This window comes from Anolis sagrei, chromosome 1 (assembly GCF_037176765.1).
Source record: "Anolis sagrei isolate rAnoSag1 chromosome 1, rAnoSag1.mat, whole genome shotgun sequence".
Classification (NCBI taxonomy): Eukaryota; Metazoa; Chordata; class Lepidosauria; order Squamata; family Dactyloidae; genus Anolis; species Anolis sagrei.
Genome location: NC_090021.1, coordinates 9,931,935 through 9,946,648, shown reverse-complemented (window position 1 = coordinate 9,946,648; position 14,714 = coordinate 9,931,935). Strand labels below are relative to the sequence as shown.

The 14,714-nt window shown below is 42.3% G+C and overlaps 1 protein-coding gene across 1 annotated transcript in view; it reads right to left on the bottom strand.

The window, feature by feature from the left end:
- Nucleotides 1–3,858: 3,858 nt before the first annotated feature.
- MTMR9 (myotubularin related protein 9) overlaps nt 3,859–14,714 on the bottom strand; it is a 37,897-nt gene continuing 27,041 nt past the window's right edge. The window contains exons 10-11 of the mRNA XM_060754650.2: nt 11,644–11,795; nt 3,859–8,868 (exon numbers count right to left, since the gene is read on the bottom strand). Coding sequence (XP_060610633.1) covers nt 8,690–8,868; nt 11,644–11,795 — 331 coding nt within the window. The 3' untranslated portion in view covers nt 3,859–8,689. The remainder of the gene's footprint in view (nt 8,869–11,643; nt 11,796–14,714) is intronic.

Genomic DNA, 14,714 nt, shown 5'->3' with positions numbered 1-14,714 from the left:
TATATATTATATCTATGTATAGTGTGCATATATAATGTAATTATATATAATGTAAATATACTCATTTATTTATTTACTTTACTTGTATACCGCACTCTCTCAGCCCGTAGGCGACTCAGTGCGGTTTACAGCCAGGACAATATACAAAGTGCACAACATTAGCATTTAAAACAGTAACTAAAGCAACTACATCAATATAACAATACAACAGAATATCAATATAACATCTATACATCTATATAACTAATCCATCACGACTCAACGGTAAAATCATAATCCGATCTCCTCGTCCATTATTTCAAGTTCAAAGAGCCAGGTCTTTACTCTTCTCCTGAACGCCAGCAGGGAGGGGGCCGATCTAACGTCTGCGGGAAGGGCGTTCCACAGCCGAGGGGCCACCACTGAGAAGGCCCTGTCTCTCGTCCCCGCCAGCCGTGCTTGTGAGGCTGGCGGGATCGAGAGCAGGGCCTCCCCGGACGATCTTAATGTCCTAATTGGTTCATAGGGGGTGATGCGTTCGGACAGATAGGTCGGGCCAGAACCGTTTAGGGCTTTAAAGGCTAAAGCCAGCACTTTGAATTGTGCCCGGTAGCAAATTGGCAGCCAGTGGAGTGGTGTGCTCCCTGAGTGCCGTTCCTGTTAGCAACCTGGCTGCCGATCGTTGGACTATTTGTAGCTTCCGAGCTGTCTTCAAAGGCAACCCCACGTAGAGAGCGTTGCAGTAGTCTATACGGGAATTACTGAGTTTCAGTTCAAGTAATTATTCAATTACTATATATATATAGATATAGTGTGTATATATAATGTAATTATATATGTGTATATATATTATATTTATATCTATGTTTAGTGTGTATATATAATGTAATTATATATAATGTAAATATATATATATAATTACTATATATAGATAGATATAGTGTGTATATATATAATGTAATTATATATTTGTATATATATATATATATAATATTTATATCTATGTATGGTGTGACTGTATAATGTAATTATATATAAAGTAAATATACATATATTTAATTACTATATATAGATAGATATAGTGTATATATATATATATAATGTAATTATATATTTTGTATATATGTATATATATATATATAATATTTATATCTATGTATGGTGTGACTGTATAATGTAATTATATATAATGTAAATATACGTATATTATATGCAATTACTATATATAGATATATAGATAGTGTGTGTATGTATATAATGTAATTATATATGTGTGTATATATATATTTATCTCTGTATAGTGTGTCTATATAATGTAAATATAAGTATATTATATTCAATTACTATATATAGATATAGTGTATGTGTAATTATATATATAAGGTGTATATATATTATATCTTTATAGTGTTTCTATATTATGTAATTATATATAATGTAAATATATGTATACTATATTCAATTACTATATATAGATATACCGTGGACACAGATACTAAAAGACAAGGGAGCTACGGATGGATGGGAATTTCTCAAGAGTGAAATACTCAAGGCGCAATTGCAAACCGTGCCAACAAAGAGAAAAAATAGGACAAGTGCAAAGAAGCCAGAATGGATGTCCAAAGAACTTCTAACTGTGCTAAGACACAAAAGAGACATGCACAAGAAGTGGAAAAAGGGAGAAATCACCAAAGAAGAATTCAAACAAATAGCAAACACCTGTAGGGAAAAGGTCCGCAAGGCTAAAGCAAAAAACGAGCTCAGACTTGCCAGGTACATTAAAAACAATAAAAAGGGCTTCTATTCTTATGTCAGTAGAAAAAGGAAAAACAAGGAGGCGATAGGACCTCTTCGAGGAGAAGATGGGGCAATGCTGACAGGGGATAGGGAAAAGGCAGAACTACTTAATGCCTTCTTTGCCTCGGTCTTCTCACAAAAAGAGAGTCTTCAACCTCAGCAAGATGGAGTGGATGAGGGATTGGAGGACATCCAACCCCAAATTGGGAAAGAAGTCGTCCAGGAATACCTGGCCGCTCTTAATGAGTTCAAGTCCCCAGGGCCAGATCAACTACACCCCAGAGTATTGAAGGAACTAGCGGAAGTCATTTCGGAACCATTGGCAACCATCTTTGAGAGTTCTTGGAGAACAGGAGAAGTTCCAGCAGATTGGAGGAGGGCCAATGTGGTCCCAATCTTCAAGAAGGGAAAAAAGGACGACCCAAACAACTACCGTCCGGTCAGCCTCACGTCGATACCGGGCAAGATTCTGGAAAAGATTGTTAAGGAAGCGGTCTGCAAACACTTAGAAACAAATGCAGTCATCGCTAATAGTCAACATGGATTTATCAAAAACAAGTCATGCCAGACTAATCTGATCTCTTTCTTCGATAGAGCTACAAGCTGGGTAGATGCGGGGAATGCCGTGGATGTAGCGTACCTGGATTTCAGTAAGGCCTTCGACAAGGTCCCCCATGACCTTCTGGCAAGGAAACTAGTCCAATGTGGGCTAGGCAAAACTACGGTGAGGTGGATCTGTAATTGGTTAAGTGGACGAACACAGAGAGTGCTCACTAATGCTTCCTCTTCATCTTGGAAAGAAGTGACGAGCGGAGTGCCGCAGGGTTCCGTCCTGGGCCCGGTCCTGTTCAACATCTTTATTAATGACTTAGATGAAGGGCTAGAAGGCATGATCATCAAGTTTGCAGACGACACCAAATTGGGAGGGATAGCCAATAGTCCAGAGGACAGGAGCAGAATTCAAAACGATCTTGACAGATTAGAGAGATGGGCCAAAACTAACAAAATGAAGTTCAACAGTGACAAATGCAAGATACTCCACTTTGGCAGAAAAAATGAAATGCAAAGATACAGAATGGGGGACGCCTGGCTCGAGAGCAGTACGTGTGAAAAAGATCTTGGAGTCCTCGTGGACAACAAGTTAAACATGAGCCAACAATGTGATGTGGCGGCAAAAAAAGCCAATGGGATTTTGGCCTGCATCAATAGAAGCATAGTGTCTAGATCTAAGGAAGTAATGCTACCCCTCTATTCTGCTTTGGTTAGACCACATCTGGAATATTGTGTCCAATTCTGGGCACCACAATTCAAGAGAGATGTTGACAAGCTGGAAAGTGTCCAGAGGAGGGCGACTAAAATGATCAAGGGTCTGGAGAACAAGCCCTATGAGGAGCGGCTTAGGGAACTGGGCATGTTTAGCCTGAAGAAGAGAAGGCTGAGAGGAGATATGATAGCCATGTATAAATATGTGAGAGGAAGCCACAGGGAGGAGGGAGCAAGCTTGTTTTCTGCTTCCTTGGAGACTAGGACACGGAACAATGGCTTCAAACTACAAGAGAGGAGATTCCATCTGAACATTAGGAAGAACTTCCTGACTGTGTGAGCTGTTCAGCAGTGGAACTCTCTGCCCCGGAGTGTGGTGGAGGCTCCTTCTTTGGAGGCTTTTAAACAGAGGCTGGATGGCCATCTATCGGGAGTGCTTTGAATGCGATTTTCCTGCTTCTTGGCAGAATGGGGTTGGACTGGATGGCCCCTGAGGTCTCTTAATTCTATGATAATCAAGGTAATTAATATCAACATGTGATGATGATATGTGTTTATAACTATTTTACCAGCTTCAGCTGTTTTATGTGCTTTCAATTGTCGTTACGTGTGTTGTTGGTCCCTCTTTGATCCAAAGGAAGTGGTGGATAAGAAATTATATTTAATCCAGTAATTGGCTGTCTTTTTGGGAGGAGGTGTATCGCCATGAGTTCGGAAATACTGGTTTAGCCGGAACATTGAGAACAATTGCAGGGATCAAAAGAAATCACAGAATAAATTCAGCGGAAAGGCTAGCTGAAAAGATCCAAGTCAAACAAATGCCAGTCTTTCGAGGTTTTAATTGAGATTGTTTATGCTACACTCGCAAATCTAAAAGCAAAGTTCACATGGATTTATTTTTACTGTAGCATTTCTAATACAGATGAATACGCTTTGAGCCCCTTCCCATCCGGACGCAGGGTGCCACACTTGTTCATAAAGGATGCCACACAGAGAGATCTGCTCGTATAACAATTGTCCTTTCAAAACTAAAAACAAGCGTTGCAGGTTTACTCTTCTTCTTCTTCTTCTGTGAAGTTTGAATACCACCAAAACATCAATTTGCCCATTAAACATTGGAAATGGAGGCGACACAGACAGTAGTGCACTTAGAAAACAGATTGCCACATTCAAGTAAATATTTCAGTCCCCGATACAATCAAGTTGTCCTTCTCCTATTTTCCAAATCTCAGGTTTCGCATTTGCAAATGTGTGTTATTTTCGGCCACCTCTGTTGACGCTTGTGGGGCTGGAAGCGTGTGATTTATAGGCTGCTGAGATGCAGGACCAGCATATTGAAAACAGCATGGCGTGGACAGGATCAGGGGTGGAAAATAAGCCAAATACAATCAAAAAGGTCTGTTGTTCACAAGGAGAAAGCAGAAGGTAATCTGATAAAGGAGAACTGCCTTTGGGGAGCCAAATCGTGGCCTTCCTACATTCCTCTGCAAGACAATCCAGCAATGGACTAAAACTACAAGAGTTTTGTGCTTCAGATGCTACTATACTAAATGTTTGAGTTTCTTTGCACTACAGGTCCCAGAATCCTACAAGTTTATAGACCCAGTTTGATCACGGCACCACTCCAATTGTTGAGGTTAGTCCTATGATGAAGAACTCCCCGCTAAATCCCATTAACCCCAGTCCTATGATGAAGAACTCCCAGCTAAATCCCATTAACCCCAGTTCTATGATGAAGAACTCCCCACTAAATCCCATTAACCCCAGTTCCATGATGAAGAACTCCCCGCTAAATCCCATTAACCCCAGTTCCGAGAATCCTCTGTAGCAGTGGTTCTCAACCTGGAGTCCCCAGATGTTTTTGGCCTTCAACTCCCAGAAATCCTAACAGCTGGTAAACTGGCTGGGATTTCTGGGAGTTGTAGGCCAAAACACCTGGGGATCCACAGGTTGGGAACCACTGCTCTGTAGTGTAGAAATTAGAGCTGGAGAAAACAGTGGGTTGTTGTAAGTTTTTTCAGGCTGCATGGCCATGTTCCAGAAGCATTCCCTCCTGATGTTTCGCCTACATCTATAGCAGTAGCTCTCAACCTGGGGTTCCCAGATGTTTTTGACCTACAACTCCCAGAATTCCCAGCCAGTTTAGGATTTCTGGGAGTTGAAGGCCAAAAATATCTGGTGACCCACAGGTTGAGAACCACTGATCTATAGCCTCACAACCTCTGAGGATGCCTGCCATAGATGCAGGCGAAACATCAGGAGAGAATGCTTCTGGAACATGCCAAACAGCCCAAAAAACTCGCAACAAAACAGTGATTCTGGCCACGAAAGCCTTCGACAATACAGAGAAAACAGGCTTTTGGAGGGGACTATAACCAGCAGGGATGGCCAATAACCAAGTGTTTTCTGGGATTTGTAGTTTTCCATGCTCTGGAAATGCATTTGTTTTGTTATTCCACCCCAAATCTTTGGCCTTTAAGGAAACTCTCCAAACCTCTCCCAACTGAAATTTGTTTGATCAACTTTCTGAACAATTTCTAAACTACGCAAATGATAATACGAAATAAATAAATACAGCATAATATTTACAAACCCCTTTAACCAAAAATTAAAAAAAAATGTTTTTAAAGCACCAAAAGATTAGCGTTTTCTTTTTCTTTTTTAAACAGTGCAATCAAAATTGTGAATCTTAAAAGCCAGCCTTTGCAAGACAGGAAATATCTATCCTGACTCAACAAAAGGAGACTTTTTTGGCAGGAGAAGAAGTCCCTTTATCCAATATATGGGAAATGGTGGGTGTCAAGAGGAGGGGAATCTGGATGTGTCTAAAGCAGTTGAGTATTTTTAATTATTTTTAAAAAGGACTACAATTCTCAGAATGCCTGAGAATTACCACTGGCATGCCTTGTTTGCTGCGAGTCTTACAACATGTTGCCTAATAATAATCATAATTATATATGTGTGTGTGTGTGTGTGTGTTTTTGCAGTCTGGTCTAAAGGCTTAAGGTGAATTCCAATGTAACCAAGATGGAGGCAAGATGAGAGAAAAAGATCTCAAACCAGACAAAAATATAGCTGCCACCTACTGTCCCCAATTCTACCCTCTGTTCCTTTTCCTTGAAGTTTTACTTTTCCCTCTGGAAACATTAAGGGAGAGCTAAAGAGGCTATCTCCTCTCCTACCTAATATTAGTAATACAGATTGGGCGAGTCTCTTGAAAACTAGAAGATAGATGAAATCCAATCTGATCCAAATCTAAAGTGACTAGGGATGCCATGAAAATAACCAAATGGCACAGCAAGGACAGCCGTCTTCTGCAAAGGGCTTGAACTCACTCCAAGGTGAGCTGATAACACCAGGCATTAGTTATCTGTGAGCAGGTGGGGATGGGTGTATACTGGAGCTTAGAAAGGTTCCCTGTTTGGGCCAAAATGCCCACTGCTGGATCACAGATTCTAAAAACTGTAGTCCAATTGCCATCCCTTTTCTATATGGCATTGTACTACCTTGCTCAGAGCCCTCTCAGCTGTTCCACAAGCAGGTCTTAGTCCAGTGGTTCCCAACCAGTGGATCTCCAGGTGTTTTGGTCTACAACTCCATTGAAATACCATCCAGTTTACCAGCTGTTAGGATTTCTGGGAACCATCTGGGGACCCACAGGTTGAGAGCCACTGCACAGGATCAAGGGAGATCGATCTCTAAGTCAGTGGTTCTCAACCTGGGGTCCCCAGATGTTTATGTCCTATAACTCCCAGAAATCCCAGCCAGTTTACCAGCTGTTAGGATTTCTGGGAGTTGAAGGCCAAGATCTGGGGACCCCAGGTTGAGAACCACTGCTCTAAGTAGAATCAATCTCATTTGTGACCTGATCCATGCAAACCTGAGAAGCAGCCTTGCTGGTCTGTTCCACAGACTCAAGGAGACAGCAAAAAGGTGGTGTTTATCAAGGAGCAAAGTGGCCCACATTCAGCCTTGAGAACTAGAATTCATGGCCACCCGTGCTGAGTCTTTGAAGAAAAGTTGAGTCATTTGATGGTCTTGAAAGCCACCGCCAACTGAACATAGATTTCCTAGCATGCCTATAAGCTCCATACTGTTGTTGTTGTGCATTCCTTGCCAGCTAAAATTAACCACTATTTCCTGTCTAATTCATGCCCCACACAAGGCAAAGGACATTCAGGTTTAGCATAGACAACCACAGGATGTTTGTGCCCCTGCAAGACAATTCAGACCTGTCTGGAGGTGAGGAAACACAGCCTTCTTTTACTCTGAACCAGTCTTTAGGACAGTGGTTCTCAACCTGGGGTCCCCAGATATTTTTGGCCTTCAACTCCCAGAAATCCTAACAGCTGGTAAACTGGATGGGACTTCTGGGAGTTGTAGGCCAAAAACATCTGGGGACTCCAGGTTGAGAACCACTGCTTTAGGAGGAGCCTGAAAACTTAGCTGTTCCAGTGTGCCTTCATTGATTGAATGTACGACAATTCCTGACCAAATTCTGCTCAAAATGTCCTCAGAAGCACTTTATTTTCTAGTCTGTGCAATTAAATCCTACCTTATCCCCCGGATTCCCTGTCCTGATTCATTACATTGTCCCATCATCCAGTGTTTTATTATTTCTTTAATTTTAATCTTTGCATTGGCCCTGCCCATTGTGATTATTTCAGTGTTTTAATGTTCTGATTTTATTCTGTAGTGTTGTTTATTTATATTGGTTTTTGCATCTTATGTTATTTTCTTTTCTTATTTTCTGTTGTGTTCTTGTGTTACATTGTTGCCTCATGTAAGCTGCCCAGAGTCCCCTTAGGGAGATGGTGGCAGGGCATAAATAGGGTTTTATTATTATTATTATCATCATCTTTGGATGCTTCTTCCACAGTAAAACAGTTCTCTAAGCTTTCTATACACTGTGCTTAAAAGCAACAAGTGCCTCCATTCAGACATACAAGAATGGGTTGTGTTTTTCCAACATGCAGACCTTGGAGGCTTTGCTCTGGAGTGCATTCAGACATGTGAAGTAAGCCCCACTGTAGGAATCAATGAGACTGTGTAGTGTCATATGGGGTGTGGTGTTTTGGAAGGACTCTTGCCACCTTTCCTCTCTGCATGCCAGGGTGCTAAGAAGGGTGTTTTGACTGAAGGTCCAAATAATGCCAAAATATTCTGCCTAACCCAGGAAGGAAGAAAAAGTAGGGGATTCGGAAGGAGAACATACATTTCTTCTGCTCATTTCTGAGGAGTCGCACCATCCTTGAAAGCATTTGCCGAGTCCACAGTCTCCCAAGTCAAATCCAAAATAGCACGGAAGAGGGGCTCCGTCATGGTTCAAAGCCACAACAGTCACAGGTGCACAGTTTATTAGAGATGAGAAATGCTGCCGGAATAAGGCAGTGGCTTGGATTAAATCAAGAGTTTGCTCCTGTAAACAACACGAACAAAAAATAAAGGAAACCACGCATTCCCATCCTAAACGGAGGGTGTGATTACAGTGCCAAGTGAGGAACAGTGAAGCCAAAAAACAAAAGGGAGAAAAAGTTCAACTCAACTGCACCAAAAAAGGAGCTTGAGCGCATGCAGGTCTGGTGGGTGTTTAGTGCTCAAATGCGTTTGGAGACCACTTGCCCAACTGAGCTGGAATGAGATGAAGACCTCAGGGACTCTCGGATATCCCATCGTCCTGCGTGCTGTCGTCCGTCTCCAGTTCGGCCAGCTGTCTCCTCAGCATGTTGACTTTCACTTGGAGTTCCTTGTTGTACTTTATGATGTTGATCATTTCTTCGTAGGATTCGTCCAGAAACTTGGAGGACCGATTCCAGCGGAGGAACACTCCTAGGGCAGGAGAGAATGTAGGTAAAGATATATTTATTATTATTTACACAATTTCAACTCTGCTGCTGAGTATGCATGCCCAGTGTGGAACACATCTCATCATGCTAAAACAGTGGATGTGGCTCTTAATGAGACATGCCACATTATCATGGGGTGCCTGCGCCCTACACCACTGGAGAAATTACAATGCTTAGCTGGTATTGCACCACCTGACATCCGCCGGGAAGTAGCAGCCAATAGTGAAAGGACCAAGGCAGAGACATCTCCAGCTCATCCCCTGTTTGGGTATCAGCCAGCACGTCAACAACTTAAATCTAGAAATAGTTTTCTAAGATCTACAGAGACACTCGCTGGAACACCTCGGCAAGCGAGAGTCCAAAAGTGGCAGGCTCAAACCCAGAACCTCAACCAATGGCTGATACCAAATGAGAGATTCCCCCCTGGGCACACAGAGGACTGGGCGACTTGGAGGGCGCTGAACAGACTGCACTCTGGCACCACGAGATGCAGAGCCACCTTAGGAAATGGGGCCACAAAGTGGAATCCACAACATGCGAGTGTGGAGAAGAGCAAACCAATGCACCCTGAGCCCTGCCACATGCACAAGGGAGGACCTTCTTGCAGCAACACCAGAAGCACTCCAAGTGGCCAGATACTGGCCAAAGGACATTTAATCAACTACCAAACTCACAAATTTTGTATTTTGTCTGTCTGTTTGCTTTGTTCTGTTAGAAATGTAGTATAATTGGCTGGTTGCTCTGACACGATAAATAAATACCCCACCCCTCTCACCCCCGAGGGGGGACTCAGGGCGGCTAACACAGGCAGGAATTCGATGCCACTATATCAGTAACACAATATAAAATCATAATACATAGCAGATTAAAAACAGTAACATTAATTAAAATCACATAGTCACATAGTCACAAAATCACGAAATCACATAGCCATTTCCAATTGTGGTCTGGGTTCTGTATTTAAAGTGCTGCTGTGCCCACTTAGCCAAAGACCTGGCTCCAAAACCACACTTTTAGTTTTTTCCTAAAAGAAAGGAGGGAGGACACCGATCTGATCTCTCTGGGGAGCAAATTCCACAAACGGGGGGCCACCACTGAGAAGGCCCTGTCCCTCGTCCCCACCAGACGTGTTTGCGAAGCTGGTGAGACTGAGAGCAGGGCCTCCCCAGTAGCTATTAAATTACGAGGTGAAATTACTAAGCCGAAGAGCCGGCATTGTCCGTAGACACATGGATTAGAGCTGTATAGGGTTTTATAGGCCAAGACCAGCACTTTGAATTGTGTTCGGAGATGGACCGGCAGCCAGTGGAGCTGACATAACAGTGGGGTGGTGTGCTCCCTGTATGGCGTTCTGGTGAGTAATCTGGCTGCTGCCCATTGGACTAGTTGGAGTCTCCGAACAGTCTTCAAAGGCAACCCCACGTAGAGTGCGTTGCAGTAATCTATTCGGGATGTAACCAGAGCGTGGACCACCATGGCCAGATCAGACTTCCCAAGGTATGGGCGCAGCTGGCACACAAGCTTATACCATCAGAAGTTAGGGAGAATCTGGACCCCATATATGGAAACCCAATTTTATCAAACCACACCAATGGACAACACCTTTCAAAACATCTACCTAGTTCAGGTCCAGATTACTTGAAAAAAGTTATCTCCCCAATTTCAGACCCCCAGGAGAAGTCAAGCCCTATGAGAAGCAGGTATGTTTAGCTTAGAGAAGGTTAAAAGTAAAGGTAAAGGTTTCCCCCTGATATTAGGCCTAGTCATGTCCGACTCAAGGAGGGCCCGTTCCTAAGCCGAAGAGCCGGCATTGTCCGTAGACACCTCCAAGGTCATGTGGCCAGCATGACTGCATGGCACACCGTTCCCTTCCCACAGAAGCGGTACTTATTGATCTACTCATATGTGCATGTTTTCGAACTGCTAGGTTGACAGAAGCTGGGGCTAATAGCGGGAGCTCACCTCGCTCCCTGGATTCAAACTACCAACCTTTCGGTCAGCAAGTTCAGCTGCTTAGTAGTTTAACCTGCTGCACCACCATTTTAGGTTCTTCTTTGACTTTAGAGACTGCTCAGACCCACACTTGTTGTTTATTGTAAGAGAGATGTTCTGGCCAGATGGGACAGAGATTATCTCAAACATATCTGAAACTATCTGAAACTCAAACATATCTGAAACAGGTACATAAGAATGTGCACCTGTATTATGCTGAATACATGTGAGTAAACCAAATACGTTATTTTACCAAAGCCGACTTCCTTTTTGTCTCTTGAGTGCCTGATATAAAACAAGTTGTTTTTATGGGACAGTTGATATATTTTTGGGCACCAAAAAACACTTCTGAAACTGTTGTTTTTATGCTCTGGCAAATCTCTGTTTTGCTAACAGATCAGAGACAATAGGTTCAGTCTAACAACTGAAGACATTGCTTTGCATATTATGTTTGGTTGTATACCACTTGAGAAGTTTCTAGTCAAACAGGTTTTTGGCTCTTCTCTGAAAGGTCATGCTTTCCCAAAAGGTTATTATCTCCAAATGGTTGTGAATGCCATTTTCCAAAATTAAAGGTGCACTTTGCGCACTCTTAAGGCATGTCGGAGTGTAACTAAGTCTGTTCTTTTTTTCCTGGGAAGAATACACCTGGCAGACTTTCCCAAGGCTTTCAGAAAATACTGCTCACTACCACCACCTTCTGGAGAAGGGTTCTAGATTCAAAAGAAGAACTTGAAGCTGCAGAGCTGCCCAAAGGCCAACTTACCTTCCCAGAGCTGCAGACTCTGGGGGGCCACTGAAGGCCAGATGACAAGGCTGTTGGCCTCAAAGAGGGGATTCTTGAACCGGCTGAGCTCTTCCGGCCGATTCACCCAGGACCACAGGGACATCGTCTTCTGCGGCAGCTTGAGTTTACACCTGGAAGAAAGATCAGCAGTGGCATGAATGCCTACAATACATGGTATAATACCATAACTGTTAAGATTCTAGATTTATTTTTTAGGATTTTGAAATGCCCGTGTTTGCATGTGCATGTACAGTAAGATATGCAAAATCTATCATCTCCAAAATATCTTCTTATGGATGTAAACACAAAATTCAACCACCACCCCCCCCCCCCAACCCACACACACACTGAAATGAACTACTTCTGATCCCAAACTTTTTGGATAATGGATACTGACCCTCACTTTAGAAGCCTTTTGGATTTCTTTGGATTTTGGAATACCGTTACGCATTAGCATGTAAGCAGATAATGAGCTATCCTTGAGAAGGAACCCAAGTCTAAGCACAAAATTCTCTGGTCTTGCAATTTCACATTATAAATTTGATCATGATGTGCATGAAATAAACCATAAAGCAAAGGAGTCTTTTTCCCTCAGCCACTCATGTGGATAATTTTGTATCTTAAAGTACAATCAGCCTTCCACATTTGCTAGGATTAGGGGAACAGGACCCCATGGAAGTGAAAAACCTCAAAAACAGACGTTGTTTATATTAGTTTGGGAGAACATTTATCTAGGAATTCCTAGGTCTTCCAGAATGATTCTATGTGTTGCACTCCAGGTCAAGAAGAAGCCCTCTAGGTCAGGAAGAAGCCCTCTGACTTTAAAACACACCACACGAAGAGTGAAGAAACAAATCTTCTTTTATTTAAGCTTAGTAAATAGCCAGAAGAAATAAATGCTTGTAAGAAAATAAGAAAGTTCCAAAAAGTATTAAGTCCATAAAAAGGCAGTAACTCAAAGCAATGTCCACACAAGATATAAAAGCAATCCAAGACAGCAGTTATCCAGACAGGAATCAACAGGATGCAAAGACAATCCAAAAGGCTAAAAAACTCCACAGGAACAAGACCCCTTGAACAGGATTTCCATGGCACATGAACCTGATTTCCAAACGATGCCCTTGCGGCAAACTTTATATCCCAAAACTTCGCTTTCCCCCACATTTTCCCCTTATCAGACGAAGTCTTTCAGAGCGACGTAAATATTGAGTTTGCTGTCGATCCTGGCTAATCTCCAGCTGCCTATTCTTCAGCTCCTTATCTGGCTGCTCATTAAAATTCCCAGGTGTCAGATTGTTTTCCAAACCCAAATCTTGAGAGCTCACAGAGAGAGGGAGTGAACCATCATTGCTAGGCCCAGCAGAGATATTCTCATGAGAAACTGCCCTTTGCACTGGGGCCTCTCTGTCATTGTCTGCATGAAAATCATTGCCCAAACCATCTCCATCTTGCACCTCAGCCTTGGCACCATCATTTCTCTCATCATTTCCCACATCAGGATCCTGAAACACAAACACAGGCTGATTCCCAACACTATGATCAACTTCCATTGGAGGCCAGCCATAGGGTTGCACTGGAAGACCTAGAAAAATGCCAGAGAGGAAATCTCTAGGGCCTCCAGAATTACCGGAGAAAGTTGACCAAAGACTCATAATGCAGGATCCAGAGAAGGCTAGAGATGCCATTTTTAATCAAATCTACAAATAATCAACCTGCCAAAGTCAAAAGCAGAAATGTGGAGAGACTGTGCTAAAGTTCCAGAATTCCTGTTAAAGGATGCTCAACCTGTAGTACTAATGTTTCTCTTATTAATAAGTTTTGGAAATGTACCACAGTAGCTTCATTCTGATTTCAAGCCATTGTTCAAATACATTTGCTATTAGAAAGTATATTGATATTTACTAATGTATATATTTTAAATTATTTATCTGCTTCTTGGAACTTAATCCAGGGTCCATGGAAGTTGAGCTTTTTGAGCACTCTTGACTGCTAAAAGATTCAGCATTGGAAGGATGTGTTGCACTCCAGAACAGGAACTAGCCCCTCTGACTATAAACACATCACACGTTAAGTAAAAGAACAATCCTTTTTATTAAAAGTTTAGCAAAAAAGCCAGTAGAAATAAATGTTTGTAAAGATAGATAAGGTTTCAAAAAGCAATAAGGCATGCAAAGGCAGCCAGACAAAAACAGTGTCCAAAACATAGCAATCAAAAACAATGTCAAAAAAACATGAAATTATAATTCAAGGCAACGATATCCAGAGAGGAATCAAACAAGAATCAAGAACAGACCAGACGCCGCTAGTCACCTTAAAAAGCTAGAAAAATCCATGAAGACGAGACCATTTGAACAGAGATTCCATGAGGCTTACACTTGGTTTCCAAATGATGCCTGATCTGACAAGATTTTCTACAGACAAACCTTAAATTTCAAAAACTGGTTTTGTTTTCCCCCAGACTTTGACTCTAATTGATGAATTCTTTCAGATCTACGTAAACATTGGGCCTCTTGTCGATTCTGGCTAATTTCCAGCCGCCGACTCTTCCTATCTGACTTCTCATTAACTTTACCAGGTGTCAGACTGTTTTCCAAACTAGAATCTGGAGAGCTCACAGACGAAGGGAGTAAACCTTTCTCCCAAGGCCTGACAGGAACATTCTTATAAGAATCTGCCCTTTGCCCACATGCTCCTCTCTGTTAGTGTCTGCATGAAACTCATTGACCAAAGTGTCTCCATCTTGCACCTCAGAGTCAGTCCCAGCATCCCCCACATCAGAAGCAACAGGGAACTGACTTCCCTCCTCATTCCCCACATCAGACACAGAAACATCAGGAGACTGAAACACATTCACAGGTTCAAGCACAGGCTCAGGTTCAATCACAGGTTGAGTCCCAACAGGATGATTCTCCCATATCCATGATTTAATGGTCAGAAAACTTAACAATGCTTGCAACATTTGAAAGAGCGGTATACCTTCCCTGGAGAGTAAACTCTTCCCATTTCATTAACCCAAACAGTTTTCTGAGTTTCTGGAGCACTTACCATGT